Consider the following 26,297-nt stretch of genomic DNA (forward strand, 5'->3'; position numbering starts at 1 on the left):
TAAGCCAGTGACAAGCTCTATGAAGCTTTCCACAATATAGGAAAAGAGTATTATACACACTGAACAGTCTTAAAACCTTAAAAAAAAGGGCCAAGAAAAGAAATGACAATGGGGAGGCGGGGGGGGGGGGGGCGGCACAGCTCTGAAGAAGGGATGAATGAGTATGATAAGTAGGACATGTTTCTGCATTTCTTACTTGTTCTAGCTCTGCATTTCATACACAAGAGCTCTTGCTTATTTATTTGACAAGATGAGTCAAAGGCTGGCTAGAGTCCGAAAAAAAGTCCTCAATTAAAAAGAATGAAGGGAACTTCTGTTCCTGGCCAAGACAGAGTATCAAGGACCAGATTTAGCCTCCCCCTTGAATAACTAAAATGAAAAAAAAAAGAATAGAAAAAAAACATGAAAAAAGTTTAAGACACTGGACCATCTGCACTGAAGGATAGTCACCCCTCACAATTTCTTACATCGGTGTGATCATTCCTCTTCACTGTGGTATAAAAAAAAGCCAGGAGATGGCACCAGTAATAATGCTTTCAGAAATTAAAACTCACCTCCCTATTTTTGAATTCCAACTAAGAAAAGAATTTAAAATGTCTCTCTCAACTTTCCCTACTTTTACTTATCAAGTCATGTGAAGAAAGAAAATGAGAGGAATATGGAGAAAATAGAATTGGATGCTTCAAAGTCCCAGGAGACAAACAGCTACACTTGGTCAATCTATGGGTGATCTGATTCTATAGTGTCATCATCTGCACTAGACTAGATACATAAACTGACGTTTCACTTAACAAAACCCAAAAGGGAAGTTTTACTCTGAACCAAACCAGTATATTCAGTGATAGCCCATTTTATAATTGGTCCTTCTCAGGAAAGTCTTCTTGGATGCTTTAGTATCTGCCATACATTCATAAAAATGGGTCCCTTAGCCTCTCAGCTGGCAAAACCCTTTCCTCTCCAAAAGCCTCACTCCAGCTCTGTACCAGAGCCATGCCAATTGCAAGTCTCAATTTCTAGAAGAACCTAAAAGGTAATGAAAACATGAAGTGTCATAAAATCACATACTCTGAAGATAAACAGTTGTCATTCATAGCACTCATCACCCTACAACAATTAGTCCCAAAAGAACATCTACCTTCCCTATAAGAACATAGTTCCAGAAAGGTAGGGCCTCTATTTTATTCATCTCCATTCCCGGCTGCAATTATATACAGATGAATGCTGGTAAGAAAATCTGCAAGGCCAAAAAAAGAGGGGGATGGAGGGAGTAAATTCTTAAGTCTCAGCTTCCTTTCATACAAGATGAGGAAGCCCTGACCCATTCTAGGGCTGAGTCACAACCTGGAGTGGAAGAATGATAAAACAAGGTAACACGCAACATGCAAAGATCCTCACAGTGACAGGCACATAGTAGATGATCCAATATAGTATTTGGTAAATTAATGGTAATTATTGATCAAATATGATCTGATAAGTGAACTATAATTATTTTCTGCTTTATAAATTCAGCATTTAATACAATTCTAAACATTTGAAGTGTTCCTGAAGCAACCCAGGAAAACCTAGCCCTGAAGAATTGAGATCACATGAATTTCTGGCATCACTTGCCTCCTGGTAGCAGTCAGGTGTACAGGCAATAAATATGATGCACTTTGACAGGTTTATCAGCTCAGTGCTGTGACAAGCCAAAAGGACCAAGCAAGGATGCAAGCCATCGATTAAACCAACAGTATGCCACTAAAATGGTTAACACCTCTATTTTCTTATACTCTATTTTCGTCCTGACTACTATAGTTAGGTTAGGTCTACTGCTAAAGAATGATTAGCAACGTGTATCCTTAACTACGCATGTTGTTTTCTCTGTTCATAGAACTCGGTGACAAACTGCAGGTGTTCCTCTTGGAAAAAAGCCATAGATGCCAAAAGGCAACAGAAACCAGAAAGATGGGAGGGGAAAGACAAGCAATTATCTTCCATATGTGATTCAATTAGAAATATGGTGATTGATTGCTGGGATTGGTATTAATCAACTCTATCTCAAAGCGTTAAGGTATGTTACCAACTACTATGCTTCATGTCTACTAGCTACTAGCTTGGTAGCTAGTTGGTAACTCATGTTACCAACTACTAGCTTCATGTCTAGTATTTATATTCTGAAACATGTTTTGAATATAATACACAGTACTGCTGATACTAAGGACTATTTACATTTTATCAGAAATTATTCTTTTGAATGTGATTCTTAAAATATATACAAGATTGTTTAAAATGAGAATTTTATTGCATACAGTGAAAAGTGTTTTCAAGAAAATCTTTAAGAATAGACGGCAACATTACAGGAATAAAGTAATCCAATTTAAACAGGCAAACAGAAATAAAGTTTCCACAGATTCTGAAGACATGATTTCATATCCTATTGCTTCCTTTACCTCATATATAGTCTCCAACCAGCAGTGAACCAGGTGTATAGAACTTACTTAAAGCTAAATAGATGTAGCTTTCTGTAGACCAGATCACTTATCAGGAAGATAAGTGATTATTGAACTTTTTGTTACTAATCAGTTTAAATATAGTAGTTTAAATATAGTAGGGCAGTGTACACATTCCATAAAATCATAATGCCATTTTGGTGTAAAAATAGTTCATTACCTTGAGTCATGTTCCTTAACCCATTTTCGTCCTTCTATAGGAAGATGCACACATGTGCATGCACACTGCCAGAGAACACTACAGGCTGGAGTCACTGGGAGAGCCATCTGAGATTCAGATGCTCTCTGGCTGGCAAAGGTTAAACAGTGTCACTCTCTAAACAAAAACATAGTCCTCCCTTACTCCATCAAGGACTCCCTGTATCCTGTATGACTATGAAGCAAATCACATGGTGATAGTTCATGTGGAGTCTCTTGCTTCAAGCTGGCAAAGTGGATGCCATTGTTTTAAAACTTGAACTCTCACAAAAGATTAAAAAAAAAAAAAGGATCTCACACTACCCTACACCTACCCTTCTCAAGGTAACGGGGAGAGAGTGGGCTTGGATTTCTGCTTGCTTCTGCAAGCCCATAAACTATCACTATCACCAACACACCTACCAGTCCCTCAAATGTCCTCTTTCTCAGAGAGTATACAATGATTTATAGGAACCAAAATTTAAACCAGTTAGTTATATGTTCAAATATATTTCTCCAATAAAGACTCTGAAAGATCATCTGCCAATCCAAACTCATGAGCACAAGGAAGGATATTATGTTGGAACCTGCCCAGCTGACCCATCTCCAATAAGCAATACAAATGGCCAGATTCACCATCTGTCTCGAATTTAAAATTTAAGGTTCTCAATTTTTAAAAAGAAAACCTCAAATTTTTCTCAAATTAAGAGGAAAAAGAAATGTCTAAGTTAATAGCTGAGAGCAAACAAAAGGGTCAATTTGGGGCTTCTATTCAGAGCTGGGTCCCCTCAGAGGTTAATATGAACTGAAGATAATAACATCCTTAATTATTTGGGCAATAAAGTCTTACAGATATAAAAGCAACAAATTCTGGAAATCTTTTTGTTTTTAAATGGCATGAATTTTTTCAGATATTATAAAAATAAGTGTCAGTCCAAAGAGAAGACTACCCTCAAATGTCACTGCAGGAACCAACGATTAATTACATATTGTGTATATAAATTACAGTATGCACAAATTTATAATGATACAAATATAAATAAATTAAAGCATACACACTCAGTATCTGTAGGTAAGGAAAAATGTCAGGCTTTTCTGCCCTCCCACCATCAGGATATATGATGGATCCTTGCGGTCCTGAATGCATGCCTGATGGCAGGCACCTGGAGTAGGGTATGGGCATAGGTAGATGGGATTCACCTGGGCTAAGACTAGGCTTTTAAGGGTGGCATCACAGGGACGCCAGCAGAAGCTGAAGAGAAGCCGAAAGAGAAGCAAAGAAGCAGAAGCAGAGATCACAGAAGAGCCCAGATAGAGTGAGGATTTGCTGGGGGCTGGGAGGCCTGCCAGGCTCCCAGCCCCCCAGCACCCTTGCCTGCTGTGTACCAGGTAAATCCCAATAAAGGACCTGCAAACGCCACTGAGGACTCTGACTCCTCCTTTACCCAGTCTGCTGGATCACAGAAAACCTGCTCAGTGGCCATTCCTGCCCTTTACAGTATCTATATAAGGAAAAAACCCACAGTGGTACAATAAAACCTTCCCTAAACATCCCCTGGAAAAATGCATACAAGTTGCTAAGATATACATCTCAGACATATTGATAGCACTGATTCAGTTCAAACTAAATTCACTGTTTGGCTGAAAGCATCACCACTGTTTTTACTATCTCTAATACCAAAATGAACATCAAACTTAGAGCGAAAAATTTAGCACATATCTGTGGGCACTGGGCTAAGTGATACATATGCACAAACCCAAAATGACAATGGTATTTTCAAATTCATTGAACTGCTCAAGTCTGCACAGAAACCATCCTGGCCTCTTGAATCACTTGTGTCTCCTGTGTATTTGTCATTATTTCATTATGTACCAAACAATTTTCATACAGTTGCTGGAGAAGGGAACTTAGACCAGATGTTTTTGGTGCTGGTACTGCCAAGCACACATGGAAACCCCACAGCTGTGTCCATGGATCAGACATGATGCAACAGTCCTGTTTTAGAGACAGGCTAGCAGCCAGCTAGCTATCTTCCCTTCCACTGAAACAAAGCAGCAGATGCTGAAGATGATATGTAAACAAATACTGGTGGTAAACCACCTCAATTAAGCAACTGATGGAAGATTTCAGTCAAGAATCAGCAGAAACACAGACTATCAAAGAGGTTTTAATAGTACATAAGTTTCAAACAGTCATCAGGCATACTCCAAGTCCTATAACTGCTTCTTTTCCCTAACCACGATTTGCTTTCTCTTCAGATGAGTTAAAATAATAAAATAAGACAAATACCTTGTCACCTGAAGAGCATCTGTTAAGGAAAACATATTAAGCAACCTAGTCTATTTTGCAGTAGCTTATCCAAACCAACTGTATGGACAGCAGAAATAACCACTAGATGAATAAAGAGTACATATACACTATTAAAAAGCTTAAAGACAGAAGTGTGTTGTCAGCTGGTGACTTAAAAGAAAGTTACATGAAGTTATATGAAGGATGGATTAAAGGTAATTTATCAATTTTTGATATGTTTAAGACTATACATTTGTTATGGAACTTGCCTTCTGAATTATAGAAATCTAAAATAAAAACAAACTTACAAACTTTTAAACAAAATGCAGCCATACAAATAAACATGTTCAACTGGGATTTACTTGACAGATTAGCAGCAACAGAAATAGCTTCAATCCATAAAAGAGAAGAAACACACCAACAAATTCTACTGCACTTATTGTAAGGGGAAGAGGGGGACAGTGTAAGGGAGAAAAAAAATTTTCCATCTTCCCATTATTTAGATGAACACGAGGACATTACTTTTCATTTCAAAAGCGTTATGTGTCAGCACATACCTATCTTTACATATGAAACAAGAAAAAATACATTATCATACTAACAATAATTAAGCTAACAAGAATTATCAAAGCTTTTTGTCATATTTTAATTTCTCTTTATTTTCTCCCTATTTTTTTTCATAAATTTAAAGGAAGGAGGGGATAAATTTTAATATTCTTACCACTGTGATAAGTAAAATGAACAAATAATATTCAAAGGCCCCAAAACCTTGAATTTCTAAACAAACATGACAGTTTATAGCAGTTAAGAAGTATCCACCATCTGTTGTGACCTCAGGTTTACCTGAAGTAGCATCAGTTATTAATTCTGCTGTATTAGAACCAGGGATGGGGCCATGGTCACAGGCTCTATAGATACAGAGGAAAATGCAGAGTCCTCATATCTGAAAAAAGGCAACTGCCCCTCTCCACAAGATCCCAAGCCACAAACTTCACACACACATCGCATCCACACCATAGAGCACCCATCTCTAGTTACCTCCTAAACAATCAGTGATGTAAGGAGAAATGGGTATCTCCCCATTCTTCTAAAGGGAAAAATTAAAACGCTCAGAGGAAAATAACTAGAATTGGTAGTTACTAGTAAGCAGTGGGCTTATCTAGAAGAAAATACTTTGTTGGACTTCGATGTTGATCCTAAATGTTACCAAACCTGGTGCCCCTTTTGTCTCTGAACTGATTAAAAGAAGATGACAGTTAGCCTAAACCCCATGATCACTGGTATCATTGTAATGCAGTTAACAAACAGAGTAAGATGTATTAGTCCACTTGTTCAAACTATCATAAAGAAGTGCCATGTCTTAGGTTAAAAGGGAGCACGGAGGGGTGGGAGGCATGGGGAGAGGTTGAAAAGATCTAACCTTCCAAATCACACAGACCAGGTCCAACATGACCACTATTCTCACAAAGACAGAGAGATGTTGCTGCTTTCCCCTGTGGTTCCAAAGTTTAATCTCTGCAATCTCAGAAACCTTTTCCTTTCTCCTTCTGAACAAAAACATCTGTACAGTCATTTTCCAATAAATCGTCTTCTAAAAGACTTCAGGAGGAACCAGAGAGTCGTTTTTCAGCTCTGGCTCCGGGGAAAAGTCTTCAGCAAGTGACCAAAAATCAGAGGATATTCGATGTTGCTAAGTTCTCAGGCACATTAAAAGTGAAACAGCAACAGAAAGAAGGCATCCACTCTTTTCTAGTTTGAACACCTTATCTCATTCATTCACAAGAAAAATGACCATCAATAGGGCTCATGGGAAGGTGATTCATCACCAGGAAATGTCACACAATGACATACTCCCTCAACCTAGCAGTTATACTGTTATTGCTGAGCTCTTAATTATGACAAAATGTCATACCAAAAACTTTGTTGTTTTTAAAACATCCTTAACAGCAGAAACAAGAGTGAGCAGACCCTGAGAAATTTCTCTCTTGAAGATGTTAAGGGAACACGATAAAGAAGGAAGCACACAACAGTGGGAGGGTGGCATGGTACAAGAACACAGGCTATCTTTATTTCACCCCAAACCTCCATCATCTTAAGGGAAGGGAGGAGACATGCTGCAAGCACAGTAGGGTTGGTAAAAAGCTAACCAAGCTAATCAGTCTCCCAAAGAGGATGAAACATCACTGAGCGTGACATCACTCAAATGTCTTACAAGAATCCCCAATCACACTCGGTAAACTCTGCTGAGGACCCATAACAATGGGGAAAGCTCTGAAGCCAATGAAGATGGGAATTCTGAAAGACGTTCCTAAATAATACTTTATTTCTAGTCATCAAAACTTAGCAATATTTCCTACTCTCATATGACTCTTGTAGTTCAGTAAATAAATTTTTTTAAAGATTTATTTATGCATACAAGAACTGGGTTATAGGCCAGAGATGGGGGGGCGGTGGGGAAATTCACCAGAAACAGAGCAGGGAACAGAACAGGCAGAATGACTAAATACACTGCTGAGTGGAGCAGCACATGAGTCAGGAGAGATCTGCTGCGCCATGCGGGTAGCTCTCTGGCCAGGGATTGAACGCACGCTGCAGTGGCTATTGATAGCTTCATAGGTTTGTGTCTTAACCCCTTGCGCCACCAGGGAGGCCCTCAGCAAATAAATTTAGATCAGAAAAGAAGTAGATATTTAATCATGCCCAAAACATGAGGAAAAGTAATGGTTTTCCCTATAGTCTGTTTCTCATCCATCAAAGGAGAATTTCCCAACTATTTCTTTCTACTTCTATGGTAATTCAGCACCTACAAAACACAAGGCTGTGTTAGGCTGTGTGATGGTCACTCTACACCCAAAGGAAGAGATGTATTCACTTGGCAGTTAGTGGGACACAAAAGAATACTACAACTATTAGAATAAACTGTATAAACAGCAATCTGAACAGATCTCATAACATCAAGTGAGAGAATACAGACATAAGAGTACAACATGGTACTACTATCATCCGGTACAAACAGAAACAAAAGTCCTCCATCAAGTTAAAAGTCAAGCTAGCGCTTACTCTTGGGAGATGGGGATTGGTGACTAAAAAAGGGTCAGGGCACTCCTGGGGTACTAGCAATGTTCTAGTTCTTGACCTCGTAATTGATTCACTAGAGTAGTATTTGATTTCTTGAAATTTAATTATCTTAAAATTTTTCTGTGTACTTTTCTATATGCATGTTATCCTTTACGCAGAAAAGCAAACAGACACAGCTATCTTAGAGAAGCAACTTTTTCTGGCATCACTGGCTACATTGCTACAGCACAGGTATGTTAAAAAGAGAGAAGAAAGGGGTCTACACTGTCTAGAAACTAAGGAGTCGAGGATAAAGGAGATCTGGCACAGGACTTCCAGGCCAGGAGAAAAGACCTCTGAACTTCAGACCTTTGGACACCATGACAACCATCAGATGCCTGATTCTAACAGAAGCTAGAATTTGAGGCAGGTTTTGTCTAGTCATGGGCACTTTGTATCAGAGGTGGAGACTAATTAGTTAGTAGCATAGCTAGGAACAAAAGCCAGATCAATTTCTATCATCTGACAAGTTTTTAAATACATGTTAAATAACTATAATGATTCTAAAGATGATTTAAAACTTATTAAGGCATACTGAACTACATAAAACACCTAAGGTTCAAAGAGGCGAGCATTTGTAAAATAATTATTAAAATAAACATCAGTTTTAGGACAGGATTACAATCACAATATAATCTGGACTTCATCATGTCATGTGACATTGTAAGAGTTAAAGTATAGAGTACAGAGTGTAAACTGTGGCACAGCTGAAATGTCACAGGGTGTTAATGGGGAAGAACATAAAAACATGCTGCTCTTCTGTGGTCTCCTAATTCACCAAAGGGCAGTTTTTCTACCCTGGGGTAGAGAAAGCTTAGCTGCCTTGTGCTGCTTAAGTGCCATTTATCAATTAATAGTGTACCCACAGTACTGCAGTTGCAGAAGCTAAAAACTTAGCCAATCAACTAGCAAGATCTCTAATCTTGTTTTACATCAATCCCACTAAAGCTGACCCTCTTTTCTAGAGAGCTGGTACAAAAGTCAGAATAAATTAGAAGATTCTGCCACTAGGGATTCTGTCCAGTATAAATTTCTCACTAACCTTTTCTCAGGATACAATGCTTGTTGGTGAGAGCAGTGCAAAGTTTTTCCAACTAAGCAATTTAAAGCTTTCATTCTGAAAACTCACTGTCATATAAACTTAAGACACTGCATATGTTTTCATCATAGATTTTCAGAGGACACTGACAGACTAATAATAAAACATTTCCATGAAATTTTATTATTTTGACAGTTTCAGGTAGGCCATGAATTTATGCTCAGGTCCTAAAAGGAAAATTGAAACTGGAAAGCAATTATCAGAATTAAATTTGGAAGAGAATATGGGTAAAGGTACAAAGGAAATCCTTTTAAAAGGCTTTACAACGCTGAAAGGTGAGGTGTTTCAATGCAATGGGCACAAGATACTCAATTTTTTTCTTTCCAACTGTGCTTCTTCATCATTTTACCTTATATCAAAAGGTAACTCAGGGCCTCCCAGGTGGTGCAGGGGTTGCGCACTGGGCTGCGAAGCTGCCCACAGCCTCTGCAGCGCCGGTTCGGTCCCCGGCTGCCAGGTGAGGGTCCCACATGGCGCGCAGACCTCTCCTGCCGCCCGCTACTCTCCTCAGCAGTGTACTTCAGTCCTTCTGCCTGTTCTGCTCCCTGCTCTGGCTCTGGTGAATTCTCTCACCCTCCCGTGCTTCTGACTGTACCCAGTGCTTGTATAAATAAATAAATAAATCTTAAAAAAAAAAAAAGTCCATCTTTAAAAAAAAAAAAAAAGGCAACTCATATAATTAATACATAACAAAGATATAATACAAACATATAAACACAACCACTGGTTGACCATAAACAACTTCTTGAGTTTTGGACTCTACACATATAAAAATAAATCAGAAAGGAAGCTCTAGATTTCCAGTGTGTCTTCCAGCACTGACATCATACATTCAACACATATTTATCTGCCTACTATATGCCACACACTAACATGGCATGTAGGATGATGCATCACTGGAAAAATTAGATAAAGAACCCTATATTCATAAATCTTTTATCTGTATTCATAAATCTTTTATCTGCAGGTGATTTCACATATAGAAGAAATATAAAGAAAGCAATTAACAATAAAGCAAAAATCATTTTAAGTTAGTGTACACTAATAACAACCTGAGGTTTATCAGGTTAGCAGGGAAGGGAATGGAGAAGGGCCAAGGAGTATAAAGGATTGGGGGAGTGGGTATCTTGAAAACACAGAAGGCTAAACAGAAGGACAAGTTTAAAAAAAAAAAAAAACAAAAACAAAAACAAAGTAAACCATTGTTTGGAAGAATTTTTAATGGGAAACATACTAAAAAATATTAATTAAAACATAAAAAGACTAAGTGTTCAGTGTTTTAAACTGACTAAGTGTTCAGTTTAAAAAACCCTGCAAACCATGGTTGACATTTGCCATTTCTACTCTCAATCAACCAAAACTGTGTCTGACCAAAATGTTTAGTATTTTGTCATGTTTTCAGTAATGAATGATATTTTTCTATTTCTTTTTGATAATTAAGACTATTCCATAAAACAGTAGGAAAAATGTATGACTATAAAACAATAATTAAAAAATACAATCACATACTTATTAACCTAAGGACTTTCTCTAATTTTATAAAAGGGATGACATATATTTTCTGCCAATACACAAATCACTTTTGAAATGCTTCTTTAAAACTACAGAACATTTGTTAGAAGCAGTGCACATAAGTAGAGCACATCCATGTAATAAGTTCTATCATAACCCCAAGCTGTGAGAATCCAAACAGCCTTAGCTTCCCAGAGTAATGTATTATATATTCAAGGGGAGACTGTCTCTAGGCAATCATGAAGACAGCTCATAGGCCTTGACAAAGTAATTGCCCAGGACCAGTGGTGGCCATAACCAGACAAAACAAAGAAGACACCTGATGAAGAAGCCTGCAGGAATGACTGTAGACACAGGGCCACATGACAGAGGTCATGGGAACAACAGACTAGGGAGGGGGCCTGAATGTGTTAAAAAGTCATTAGCAAAAATGATGAAATATTTTAATATTTTAATGAGGAGATGGTAACAAAGAAACCCATACTCAACCCCAAAAATTAACATGCTAGACACTTTATATAATTTTAATTCTGACAAAGCCTATGAAGTAAGAATCATTCCATTTTACAGATGAGGAAACTAAAGCCTCATTATGTTTAATTCTAGGCCCTCATCTAACAAGGGATGTTAATACTGTCTTGGGGGTAAAAGTCAGGACATGACTATTAAATAATGAGGTTGACTTTCTATGAGGTTCATAAACCATAAATTCACTCTGAAAAAATATTTATAGGCCTTGAATTTATGTTCATAAGAAAAAAAGAAATCATTTTATTAGTTCAATGACAATTTTAAAACAAAACCAAGAAATGTACTCACTCTTTCTAACCACTAATAATTGTAAAGTGCTCCTTTATTTTCTTTTCTATAGGAATGAAATTTAAGAGTAACGAGCAGATCTTAGTGTTATTAGTTTATGGCTAATGTATAATTTATAATTTTAATATTTTTATTACAGAAAATGAAAATGCTATAAAATACAATCCTATCTTCAAAAGTCCTCTATTGCAACAATGTAATATTACACAACTGTTACTGTAACAGTTTTCTTGTGAAACCAATAATCTACATCTATTACATGTTTCTCAAGAGCCCACTAAAAATAGAATATCCTATTTAATTCATCAAAAATTTGGGTACCTACAACTTACAGGGCACTGCAGCTTGTTAGCTGCCACTACCAGAATCTAACCACACACACAAAAAACCACTTCTGTGCTCCTAAAGTAAGAGAAGATAGCACACTGTAATGAAAAGAAGTTTTTGATACTAGTCTGACATTTGGGGTAGATCAATCACTTTTCTGAACTCCATCATTATCCATAAATAAAATAAACATATAAAACAAACATGTGAAATAAAAAGTTAACTTAATTTTAACCTTCCTCTGCTTATTTACTTATTCAATAAACATGAATAGTACCGGAGAATTTTTCACATTTTATAAATTCTTACAAAGCTGAATTTACAAAATTCTTGCATTAAGATAGAATGAATTAATCAAAAATAGAAACAATCTCTCCCCACAAAAAATAAATCATCCTTTAAAAATTTTCACTATCATATCATCACAGGAATAGTTATTTTTTAAAACACTTCAGCAAATACCTATTTGTTGAGCAGTTCACAGTTCTCCTTATGTTAACTTTATAAAAGTACTTTTGGAGAAAGGATAGGGAAACTCCCAAGAGACAAGGAACAAGCTTTATGCTGGGCAGATCATTGATCCAAGTCATAGCATTTGTTCTTTCACTTAGATAGAGGGGATGATAACATCTATTTCAAAGGCTACTGTGCAAAATCAAACAAGTACCTGTACCATACATACTCAATGTGATGCTTGTTTTTTTTGGGGAGGGGAGGGTGGGGGGGGCCTGTATATGAGTTCATTTCATTCACTTTATAAGCACCACAGCACATCTTTATCACTGAAGATTAAGCCTATTATCTAGTGGACTTTTTTAAAATGGGAATTAACAGAAATAGTTCAAAGTTTACCAGGCTCAGTTGTGAGACTTAGTACATTTTTCTATACCAGGTGTTGAAATGGGGGAGCTGTCATTTCCCAAATGGATGAAAAGTGGTTCTTGGATGTAGAGGAAGAAATTAACCACTTTATCTATAAATAAATTTATATGCATAAATACATCTATAGATTTTAAAATTTCATTAAGGGGTGATTAGGAAAATATCTTAGAAGGCCTTTGTAGGGATATAATGACTGAAATGAAGTTAAGAAACACTGCTGTATTGTATGTGAATACAGTGGAACTACTAGTTCTCAAAATCATTGTCATACTTTTTCATTAAAATTAATCAAAGTTTAAGAGATTTCTAGATGACTTTAAGAGTTTTTTTTTCAAGTATTTATCTTGCATCAATATTCTAAAATAATAAAAATACTTTTGTCTTCGTTAGATTTACAGAAAGGCTGAGTAAGGATAAGAATCCAAATTAGGAAGATCTAAAATCTAAGATCAAGGCCATTTAAATTATGTTAGTGTTATCTAAAGTAAAAGAAAGCTTTCTGTCTTTTTTTACCTTTAATTTAGAAGATAAAAAATAGCAGAAGGCCAAAAAAATATGGGAGGGGAGTGGGGGGAGATGAAGGAGAAACATAACATTCAGTCATAAATTGACAGGAGTGACCCCACTGAGGCACAGACAGCTCTCCCTAATAATGCTCTGGGAGTCGATGGGAGTTGGCTAGCATCAGGCGTGGAAGGGCAGAGAGAACAAGCACCACCAGAGGACTGAAATGGAAGAAGCCAGTACCAAGCTGTAAGGCTGTAGCATTTAACTGGCTTCTGAGGAACAACAGGATGGAACAATAGGTCACAGTCCACAGAGATCTCTCCCTCCTTCCCATTTGTTCTTATTTTCAGTCTAGACAAGAACAGCACGTTCATTACCACACAGTGCTTCCCTCCAACTTGAAAAGTGTAAAATTGTTAATCCTCACAGTGCCTTGTTTTTTCACCGAAGAAAGGTTGTTTTACTCCTTCTTGCAAGAGAGCGCCCAGAGAACAAGAAATCTCTGTGAACCTAGTTCAGATAGCACTCAAATACCTATCTACCAGTTGCTTAGCAGAAGAGAGTACATCTTAGGTAGCTCTTGCCTCTCCAATTTGATAACAGGCACAGGCCAGGTTTTTGCACAGCTTTTATTTTCCCATCTCTAGGAGTACAGTGCTAAGAATATGGAGGGTACTCAATAAAATTCATTGTCTGGCTCCCTGTGCCCCACCATCTTCTCGTCCTTCAAAGAAATATGATAGAATTACTAATCACAAACATTTTGGCCATAAGACTAAAAAAAAACTCTGTTCTGACTGATCTGTTAAAAACAAACCTGAGACCAAAAAAAACAAAACAAAAACAAAACAAAAAACTGAGAAAAGAGAAAAACAGTCAAGAACCCTCCATCCTTTAAAGTGCATATCAAAACAGTGCTTTCAACAAGCCTACTTAGAATTTGATGTTTGAAATTGTAAATTTGAAACTGGGAATCTAAGATCCGGATTCTAATTCCTTAAATTCAAATAGCAATATGCTTCTGAAGAGGAAGTGACACTGTCTCTGAGCTGGAATTCTGCAGATATGAGACATGCCTTCGTTTCACTGAAGTAAGGGTTTTCAAACTTATGGGTCCTCCAAAATCTCCTGGAGGGCTTATTAAAGCCCAGATTGCTGGGCCCCAAACCAGAATTTCTGATGGAACAGTCTGGGATGGAACCTGAGACAAGTCCTAAGTGTTGCTGCAGCTGCAGCAGAATCTAATACTTTAATTTCATCCTGTGCCAAAAGGCTGAGTGGTAGACAGATCACCAGTCCGGCCAGAAGACTCGACTAGATGCAGCTCTCCCACTCAGTGGGGACAAACTATGGCCAAATGCTATGTGCCAAAGAGCACCATTTTATCTCCAAGGGACATAAAAACACCACGTTTTCATTTTGTTTCTATTCTTGGCATCACCCCAAATGATGTTTAGTCCTAGTTTGCCCAGAGCAATAACAAACACAAATAAGGACACTGAAACTTCCTGAAAATATCTGGGTATAAGATGGTCTGTATCAGATGACCTAGCCTAAACTTCCAAAAACTTTTTCAAAATGCATACCTTTTTACATAGCTTTGAATTGTGAACTGTATAATAATTCACACATTCAGGAATTAAAATAGGGAAAAAGTAAACCCTGTAAATACATCAAAATAGAAACTGAATCTAGGTGAGCGTTAAATTGATAAACCATACAGAGAAAAGAACTATTTCAAGTAATTTTTGAATTGCTCTCTTTGTAAATTTTTAATAGACATAGTTTAAGGACAAAAAGAACTTGAGAAAAATCTTAAATTAAGTTCACCCCATGTCTACTATTAAACAGTGATACTATAATTCTGAAATTACTTCTTGTTCACTGAAGGATAGAACAAATAAGTAAATATTTTGTTGGGTACCAAGATTTTCAGTCTAGGAGAAAAAAGAAATGTTAAGGATAAAAGAAATTAAGGAAAAACTGATATTTGGAAATACATTTCCATATTCTATGTACTAAAAGAGCCTAGGAGTAATAACCCCAGCATCAGCGAGCACACTCAGCACTCAGATATTAGGTTTCTGAATAATTTCCCCCCTAAAAGAAACTACGGTTCCTCAGATGAAGGGATTCCACCTTTTGGCAAGTGAGCTTCAAACACCTTTTTGTACCAGCAAATAAAGAAATACACAAAAAGTAATGGGGTCATCTCAAGGGCTACAGAGGTTAGTCTGGAAAAGTTCCCATGGTCAAATCTAGCACAAGTTGATTAAAAAAAAAAAATGCAGTTAACAACAAGCCGCTTTAAATGATGGAAACACACGCAACAAATAAAACTGCTCATGTCTGTAGTAATATCCAAAAAAAAGAGGGAAGACAAGGAAGGATAAGGCAGGTAGGAAAAGAAACTGCTTTATAGATTAATGCTAACTAATGAAAACAATAAAACTAAAGGTAACTAATAGAAGATGGACTCTGAGAAATGAACATTTCACAGTAAAAACTAACTCAGGCAAAGAACAGCAACTGAATACCAAAAACAGCTGAAAGGTTGCTGAACAGAATCTATCACACATTGTCAAGTATCACCTTTATACTGGAAAATACCCATAGTCACTTTTTTAATCAAGCGAATAAAATATGGCTTAACTAACGGTGAAACTACTAAAATAAATGTGCCCCCTGATGTGATATGAAGTACCTAATATCACCAATAAGATATTCTTGCCAAAAATATTTAATCTGGACCTAACCCAAGCCTCAAAATCTAATTCCCAGTTTACAGGAAATATAGAAGGGAGGAAACATTAAATACAGAAGGTGGCATACTTTAAACAGTTAGCTAGATTACTCCAAAACTCAACTTTAAAAAAAAAAAAAGTAGGAAGGTTAGGGAGAGTGCAGAGGAACTGATCTAGATGAAAAGTGAGTTAAGAGATGAGATTATCAAACGTCATCCACAAACCTGGATTGGACTAAGGTTTGAAAAAAAGATTATGAAAACATTCTTGTGGACTGTATCAATACCAACTTCCAGTGACCAGCCTTGGTTCTAGCCTTCCCAGAAGACATAGTAAATGGTGTAGTCTCATTTCCTAGAAATCTAGGTTTATATCCTAATTGCCATTTTTGCCTACTAAATAAATGTTTTCTGGCAAATCATTTAACTTCTCTAGCCTCAAGTTCCATGTCTTGTAGGAAACTGTGAATAACAAAATTTCCTTAATTAAGATGCAGGAGTAGTAAAATTTGACCAATAAAGCACTTAGCACAGGGACTGCCACATGGTAAGTGCTCAGTAAATAAATCTGCTAATCCTATTTCATCACTCCTAAATGCATGCTTTCATCATCTAACATCTCTGAAACTGGGATGCACCTCAGAATTGATGATCCATCCTGGTCCAACTGGAAGGTTTTTCTCTCTTCAATGGTACGTGACATTACATATTATTATACAAACTACAGGTGGTACATACTGAAAATGAATACCATCTCAGATTCAACAAAATACAGTATTAGTAATGATAAAGCCACACATCTAATTTCTTTAGGATTATTTAGAATATATAACTTATTTGAAATTTAAAAAATTTCAAAGTCTGAGTAAAACAGTTCTAACACATTGTGAACAGAACAATTTTGAGGCCAATTATTTTTGTATAAGTGGTTTATGAATTTTATTTTTGTAAAAGACACAGGGGAGAAACCTAGCCAATCAACACACAACTAGCGCCACAAGAAATGGTACTTTCATCTAGTTTCAGTCTACATATAGATGTTTCTTTTATCAAGTCTACAGTATCTCTGCTTTTCCATTGAAAATTCCACATATCCCCATTATTTCTTCTGTCCCAGTAACAGTACAACAGAGAGAGGAGGGCTGGTTAAAACAATTCTCTAAGCAGTTTTTTTCCCCCCAATAAGAGACTTGTGGATTTGACCCCCAGTTACAGTAGCCTTGATAAGAGGATCCAACTCTTCATAACCATGCATCACCAGCCACAAGCAACATGGAATGATCCACTTTATTCTGGAACCTTGGAGGCATTCGCTACTAGCTCCAGCAGTGAGGTGCGCTTCCACAGCAATGAGGTGCTCCAGAATCTCATCACAGAATACTGCAGCAACACTGCTTGATTTTTCAAGCCAGAAAATACCTCTTATTGTGCAATTCAGTAATATGTCTATTAAATATCTTATTTCAAATTATTTAAAATACACCAGAACACCAACAATGTTTACTATCAGGTGATAGTATCATTAGGGCTTTAACTTTTTCTTTGTATTGTCCTGTATTTTATACTTTTTAAAAAAACAATGATCACATATTGCACACCTTTTATCGGTGTGGTTTAGATGAACAGAACATCTACAGAGAAGAAAAACCCCATTTAATTCCATCTGAGACATCACTGCCTGAGTGGCCACAAAAGCCATGCAAACCAGGCAAACACAGGTGCAACTCCTGTGACTTCCAAATGGTTCAAAAAATTCTGAAAGGATTGCATTTAAAATGGCACCCATAGGTCTGCCAATAAACAAGCACGGAAGTATACTATAAAAAAAAATGTAGGCTCCAACTTACACACACAGTGGTATGAATGAAGCTTTAAGGGAAGGTGCCAATGATCGTGCCATTCATACAGCACTTCAAAAATAACTAGACCATTGTGTTTAAATTATAGTAAGTAAGGTTGTTGTACCTTCACCACCCCTTAAAATAATCTTAAAACTACTTAACTGGAAAACATCCAATTTCCCAATGAATTATACACCAAGATAGGATCACTATAAAGAGACAGAATTCTTACCACAGTATGTTAAAAGAATCTTTTGACCATCCAACCAAGTAATAGTAATTTTTTCATTATAACCTCTCCAGAGAAAAGCAAGCAGTCACCTCTTAAAAGGTCTTATCGTCAAATATTTGCATAAAACTCTTATCAGTTTTCCTGTGGTCCAGAGAAAAATGTTCTTTGATTCTTACACATATGCATACTGGGAAAGAATACAGCAGAAAAGGAGACCTCTCTAGATTTCGCAATCTAGGTAAATCTTACTCATTATTAGACAAGTTAGAAGCAATCATGAGAGCGTAAAATAAAACTTCTGATGAAAGTAATTTGAAATAAAATGGATTTTGCTCACATAATTCATGGCTATATCTTAAATATGAACTCATTTACAACATACAGGCACATGCACACACACAAGCATATATACACTCAACATTGTCTGAGTTAATTTCTCTTCTCTCCCATCTTAAGTTACACAGTAAATCCTCATGTGACCATTTCAGGAACTATTTTTTGCTACTAAATTTTGCCAACAATCTGCTCAGCATTGTAGCAGATGTTTCTGTTTTCAAACCTCTGGGAACTTGGCTGGATCTACTTTCTTTCCTCATGTTAAAAATAAAAGAAATGGTCCAAATGTGGCCTGATACCCTAGAGAAGCTTTTCCCTACCCCCACACTCCTAAATCTCCCTATTCATGTGACCTCCATGATCTCTCTCAAATTTTTTCTTTTCCATTAGAGAAGATGTTTCCAATTACAGTCCATTATGTTGCCAAGGATGACATCACTCAGATGGGGGGGAGGGGCGGAGAGTAGGGGGTTTGTAAAGAAAATGCTACTGATTCTTAGTTACTTGGGGACCATCTGCAACAATTTAAGCAAACAGTCTGCTAGACCTTATGAACCCATAATGTCACAGGAGGACCATTTGTACAAGACCAATTCTTCAAACAACACAATAGTCTTACACTGGGGTTCAGAGGGATAGGGGAGCCTTGTCTTTTATTTAACTGTTTCTTTAAATACATTTGTGACCCAATCTTACCTCTGTGACATCCATAACTTTGATGGCTGCCAGCTGACCTGTTTTAACATGTCGACCCTGAAAAACAGAAAGAAGAAAGATAATTGGTACCCCTATTTTTGCACAATCATCAGAACAAAATGGTTGGAGTTTCAACAAATCATCTCTTCTGTATTTTTTCCCCAAAAGTGATGATGAAATGGCCCCATATTCTCCAATAGAATATGGTTTGTAATAACAATGAACTATACCTAATAAACAAAACAATTAGTAGAACAAATGAGTTTTGAGAAAGCATCAATTCTCTCTTTCTTTCCTGGGTTTAATGTACTATTGTCTCTCAATCCAAACAACTTAAATAATGTTTTCTACTGTTATCAGGCTGACCACTCCTTTAAACATTCCACATGACAAGCCCCCTCCCCAAAAAAAACCTTCAGATATTTGTCAAAAATGGATAATAGTCATTTTTTCCATGGTGTACTCCCAATACCCTTTATTTAACTTTATAAAAATTATACTGAGTCATGTTTGAAGCTTTCTTGAAGTCCCCAATGTAAGGAAGTTGAAGAAAGAGCATAGAGAGTGGGGTTAGGGGACACAGAGTGTTTCATATAGCAATATTTTAATTCTTGAATTGAAATATAAAATTTGTTATCCAGTTATATAACTACATATATTTCAAACATATTTTAGGTTATTCTTGAATAGATGAGGAGTATTAGATTCCACTGTTGTCTAGTCTTGTTCCTCTCTGCCCAGTGTTAGCAATGCTCCACTGTCATTCTTAGACAAGTAACAAGAGTTACCCAGATATCCTGACCTGAGCACAATCTGCTTAAAACTTTGTGGAAAATGGTTTTTTCAGCAACAAATGTGAAACAGAATGTTCCCATGTTTTCCAAGAGCCTGTTTTATGTGGCCTCCCAATGAAAAAGTATGAACTTGAAACCTGAGGAAAGCTCTCAATTTATTCTGGAAAGTTTATGCTGGAAATCAAGCTACAACTCACAGAGAAAACCCCCAAGAAAATGACACTATATTACAATTATGTCACAATTATATGTGGTGATGGCAGAATGCAGTCCAACAGTGGCCCAGGGGTTCATGAGCAAGAATTGTGCAACAACTTAATACACAGGAAACCAGGACAAATAAACTTCACATGCCAAGAACTGATTTTAACTCACTGCAGACACCACCACCTCCACCTCCACTATCCTATCAACATGAATTGTCTTTCTAGCCTTCAAGTGTTGCCAATGAGCGTGGGCACCATTTCTAATATCACACACATCTGCAGTACAGTCGAAAGTTTTGCTTTTGAAGTACGGAGGGCTAGCCCATATTAGTTCATATACCAAGGAACTGCCTTCCTGCCCTTACAGACACTTCCCAGCACACCCAGTCTCAACAGATCTGAGCTACCACCTCACCTGCTGCCTTGGTACCCCACTTTTCACACCTTCTCTAATATCCCCAAATAGCTTTGGAGAAGAGTCTGGCACTATTTCTGTACTCACAGGTGAACAACCCAATCCACAATCCTGAAAGAAAATATTGTCCTGTCTACATATCACAAACAGCGTTCAAAATGATCTAGATGGCAATTGACACCTACAGAAGCTCCGTCTCAGAGGTACATGAAGTGGAATACAACTCTGTCAGGAAAGTAATTTATTTTATGTGGGTGCCCATATTTCTGAGTTTTACCACTTACATGTCTTGATGCAGCATCTTTAGACAGTGCCCACCTCTAAGCCACTCATTTAAAATTTCTATCTATGTGTACAAACCTCAGCCTTTTTAAAGCTTTGTAACCAAGTGCTGTGCTGAGCATTAATGCATGGGAAACTGAGCTCTCCCCTCGCGTCTCAGGCCTGGGCAGGACCCTTGATACCCAACAGTGATCCTGACCATGGGCTCACACGCATCTCCTCCACTTGGTACTGTGAGCTGAACATATCAGCTGCGGGTATCTCAATCTCCTCTGTAGAAGAGGGGTAACGGTGTCCACATCACAAGTTTACTGTTGAGAACAAATGAGTTACAAAGAACAATGCATGACACATGGCCAAGCACACCCCAAAGAGACCTTGGGGTGATAAAACTTCTCTGACTACGACTGGCCATAAAAACATGAAGTCTAATTATGATTTTCTTGAATATAAGGGGAAAAAAAGTAGAACTTAAAAGGATAGTGTATAAAGCAAACCTCCCATACTTTCTGTATGAGGCACACAAGATCATCTCTTTAGCACCTAGTCAGTCCTCAAATCTAAAAACACAGACCTGCCACTCCTTCCTGCATTAGGGTTACTTCCAAATTACTAAAGCATTTTTCTCTCTGACAGAACCAAACAATGAGAGTAAATGTCACAGGAGTTCATTTAGTTTTCCCTCTTTCAAATAGTATTGCATTAGGAATGTGCTAGGTGAGACGAGGGTAAGAAAGTCTTCCGAATACCTGAATAACACTAAAAAATCTCTTCAGATGTTTATATAATAGCAGTATCTTCCCATTTTCCTTCCACCCCTGAGCTCAAGACAACAAGTGTAGTTTCAAGACATGGCAGTTTGACTGCAGGATAAAAGCTGAGAGTTGTGAATTCACTGTTTGCTTTATATAGAGCATAAGTTTCCCTACTAAGGGATTACAGAATCAAGACCTAACAATTAAGCAATTATTTTGTGTTAGAGGACAGATCATGAAAAGGCATTAGTCTTCACTAACACATACCAAGTCTTCCAAAATGAGATCCACTTTAAATTTAATTCTGCCATGCTCCTTTCTAAGAAACAAGTTAATGTACTATGACAAATGAATGTGGGATTCAGGCAGCCTTGGGCTCTCATCCCTCTGCTATAGCCTCGTTACTGTATTTCCTTGGGAAAGTTGCTTAACTTCTACGAACTTCCTAAGATCACCAAAAGGTTAAGATATTTTTCTAGAATAAAGCAAGCTATAAATAAAGTGTAGGGAGTACATAAAGCCCTGGCAATCAGATCTGGCAAAGGGCAGGCACTCGGCAGAGTCTTCCTCTTTCTACTCCCACCACAGACCCATTCTGACTTCCTTACCATTTTTCTCCCTAATTCAGCTTGCAACTACCTCAAATCTAATCAATTTAAGCCCATATCTTATATTCAAATGAAATGACCAATATGAGGGACACAGTGAGTGATAATTCTTGAATTATTTTTTTTTAAGATTTATTTGTTTATGCATACAAGAGCGGGGGTACAGGCCAAAGATGCGGGGGTGAGAGGATTCACCAGAGACTGAGTAATGAACAGAACAGGCAAACTGACTGAAATACACCGCTGAGGAGAACAGCGGGCAAGACAGGAGAGGTCTTCTTTGCCATGTAGGTTGCTCTGTGGCCAGCCAGGGATCGAACTCGTGCTGCAGAGGCTGCAGATTGCTTCATAGTGTGGTGCTTAACCCCTTGTGCCACCAGGGAGGCTCCTTGAATTATGTTTTTTAAAAAGAGGGGAAAATCTCTGAATTTGAAACTAACATAAGTAATAATCTATCTGCTGAGATGCCCCATCTTTGTGTAAAGGAACCAAAATGGTCAGCAAAACAGCCTGAGGGAAAAAAGCAAAGCCGGGACTGAATATATGAATGTTAATATGCATGTAATCATGTGTAAAATTATTGAAGAATTTTACGAAGAATAGAAATTTGTGATTCCCTCAACAAAGAAAAGAATTTATTAATGACTGCCCTCTCAGGGTAAGCTAAGACTGAAAAGTTCAGTTGCACCCCCCACCTCGACACCCAAACCCTGCCATCATATTTCCCTAGCATTGCATTAGCTGTAACAAATGACCCTTTTTCACACTGCCTCAGCAGTATGTGAAAAGAAAATACACATCATCACTATCAACTGCACTATGCTAAAGACTGTGGGATACAGGAAAAGGCATTGTTCCCTCAAGTTTAAGGCTTGAAAACATCTACTACATCCCATTAGGATGACCACATACCATCTCTGGAAGGCTGTTCCATGCGGTCTACTCACTACAGATAAGCAATATGACCACTTTTTTTCACCTGACTCTGGATCTAGCATGCTGTGTCAATGAAACTCCTGACCTGTGCATGGAACATTATAGTAAAAAGGACTTTCTTTCCATTGTACTGTCCACTCTTAATATACACCAGCAAATGAGTTGGTCAGTATTAAATTTACACACCTAATATCCACTTATGAACTTGACTCTCTCCTGTCCTATTGCCAACATTTCTTAGAGATGGTGTCCCATCCAGGATTATAAAATGCCAGAACTTGCTTTATTTGTGAGGTGCCTTGTAAACATCATGTACTTATGCGACATCTAATGATTAAAAGTCTCCATATACTATTCACAGCTATTTTCTCAATAGATACTAAAAACTAACCTGAGGGCACCAAAGCAGGTCCTTGTCCTATTCTACAGATGAAGAACTTTGACTTAATTTTATTATTAAATTATCTGCCCCAAGGTACACTGACAATAGGATTCCCCTTTCAACAGTAATGATATAAAATGCAAGAAGGGCTTCTGTTTCTACTAACTTGTCAAATTCATGCTACTGAAGTCTTGTTTTTAAAGAAATAGCTGAAATTATTTCTCCTCAATGAAGGATTAGTAGGCATATTAAGATTTAGAATTAAAATTATTACTACAATATTACTTCATGTTATACTAACCAGAACTGCCATTTTCAGTAAGCAAGCTTCGTGAAACTTGATTAATTTTTAGTCTCTAAATGAGGAAAATGCAGGCTTGTTTATTTAAAAGGAAAACTCGAACTATTCTTAACAGACATCGAAGCTAAGGGAAATGCTCTACTTATCAATTCTCCTTCATGTTTCTACCAGAATCAAAATTGCATCTTACATCTGCAAGTATGCACTTTTTGCATGCATTTATGACAATGGTCTAAGGAGGAAATTCTTAAAAATCACATACCACATGGTTTTAAAATGCTGGGTACTGTGATAGCCTGTTGGCCTGCCTGCCTCTAATGAAATCAGTCCCTAACTCAGAGGAGTGTTTTAAAAAAAGCCAGTGAGAAGGACAAACAGCTTCCACAAGGATGCTTTTAAATCCCAAGAGAAAGAGAACGATGTTTCTGTTGTCCTAAATTTTCTATTATCACCAAGTACTAGGTAACTAACTTATGTTGCATAAATCTTTACCTAGACCACAGTAACTCCACTGAAATACTAAAGATGAGTAAGTATGTTCACGGAGAGGCAAATTCATAATCTCTTTTCACAATTCAGTCTCATTTATAAGAGGAAATTTAGAGAAGTAGCACATGAATCAAAGAAATGAAAGATAGAGTCTTTAATTTAAGACTCCAATCCTAAGGGGTGGGCCCTGCCATTTTCAACATCGATTACTTGATAAAAAGTTTTCCTACTCTTCCTCCAAGCTCATCTCGAGTATCCTTGTCCTGTATGGCACCACCATTTCATGCCTTAACAAGGAAGTGCGTGGTAATTTAACAGCCCTTTTTCTGTTCATAGGGCTTTCTACTTAAATCTCACCTTTTCTCACAGAATGAAAAACATTTGTATTCATTTGATCTGAGAGTAAATAGAATTATTAGAAAAGGGAATTCTATTAAGTTCATGACACAATGTAAGGTAAGTAAACAATTTAGGAATAACAAATATTTTCTTCTCCTAACAATCCAGTATCCAGGCATACTTAACAGCCTGAACTCCCACAAGTATGCCCCTTGTGACATACCGGGGTGGGGGGGGGAGAAGGGGGGAATTCCAGTCCTGGAGAAAGGTACCATGATGCCCCCCACTCTTGGGCCATTTAGAACAAAGCACTTTACATGCATTGTCAATGATTCCTCACACTACCCCAATTGTATAGGTGAAGAAATTGAAGCTACAAGAGTTAAAAAAACCAGCTCAAGAGTCATACCTGACCTAGTGTTCCCTATACCAAGATGTGTACTTTAAAATACAAATGACTACAAAAGTCCTATTGAACCAAATTAGACGGTCTGGCAAGCATATTCTTCTACTAATAATTATAACCAAACAAGGCAAGCCAGTAACCAATATTAAAAACGTATTTTCAATCTCTGGCCTTTTCTCTTCTATAATAAATCAGAAAAAATCAGGGTAGAACATCCCAAAGGAATTCTTCAGGGAATCTGAAGTCATGTGCGAGCACATTCAGAGCTCTTTATCCATCACTTTCTGAAATTGATAATGGACATTTGTTTATTCCTTTATCATATTATAAATTTCCTTTCCATACATATTAGAAATCAGAATGTTCTTCCTTTCTGCTGGATTTAATCTGAAACAAAAACTTCAGAAATTAAATACTTGAAAACTGGCTTTCTATTTGATGACTAGGAAAGCTTACTGCTACAAATTTCAAAATGCTAAAGATTGACTAGCAATACATTTAACCAAGGAGCAGTACAGTACATGCATGTCCCATGCTGCCAATGGGATATAAAACAACTCACCTGCCTTCGGGAAGCTTTTAATTTAAAAGGGTAAAAAAAAAAAAATCACAAAAAGGGATTTTTTGGGGTTTTTTTCCCAATCCACAAAAATCATTAAATGGTGACAGAGAAACGGTACTCTATAGTGGAAACAGAACAGCATGAAATCAGTTGTTCTGCATTGACACGAAGCACATAAGGAATTAAAGAGAACACTATGGGGCTAGTGGGGTGGAACCAATGAGGAGGCTGCAGTAGGGGTTTCAGGGTTGCCCTGATGGTCTTGACATCAAAGGACAGAAGATCTGAGATGCAAATAAGTCTCACCAGATCCCAGGAAGGAACAGATTAGCAAGTTGCAACCAGCCAAGGAGAAAAGGGGAGAAAGCAGTGATTCACCAAAGACTTGCAGCTGTATGACAAAACTACATCTCTCTCCAGACATTTAAGGACAAAAGAAGTTGTTATACACTGCACCTGCTCAAGAAAATACCAGTCTCACGCTAAGTCAGAAGAAGGCAGCCTATCAACCTTGTTGCCATTCATTCCCACCTAACTTGGAAACTGTTCTTTGCCCTTACTGAATTTTAAGTGCGTTTTGTTGGTTCAGAGATTTGTTAAATTTAAGAGGTTTCTTATACTGGGAGTTGTTAAGCTTTACTGTTAAGCAAATAAAGTTCCATTACAAAAATCATTCATTTTCACTGGTGATGTGCTGACTTCCAGGCTCCATCCTAGACCTAAACATGGGAATTCTGTTAAGTGGGGTACCAGAT

General features: G+C 37.4%; 1 protein-coding gene across 11 annotated transcripts in view; it reads right to left on the minus strand.

Moving 5' to 3' along the window:
* The window catches only part of MAP4K4 (mitogen-activated protein kinase kinase kinase kinase 4), a gene marked incomplete at both ends in the record, with an annotated part of 179,468 nt that overhangs the window by 68,738 nt on the left and 84,433 nt on the right, over positions 1-26,297 (minus strand). For all 11 annotated transcript variants that reach the window (XM_084234424.1, XM_084234427.1, XM_084234426.1 and 8 more), the window contains one exon: positions 19,068-19,124. In XM_084234424.1, the coding sequence (XP_084090550.1) occupies positions 19,068-19,124 (57 nt within the window). The remainder of the gene's footprint in view (positions 1-19,067; positions 19,125-26,297) is intronic.

Source organism: Talpa europaea, assembly GCF_964194135.1.
Source record: "Talpa europaea genome assembly, chromosome: 6".
Lineage (NCBI taxonomy): Eukaryota > Metazoa > Chordata > Mammalia > Eulipotyphla > Talpidae > Talpa > Talpa europaea.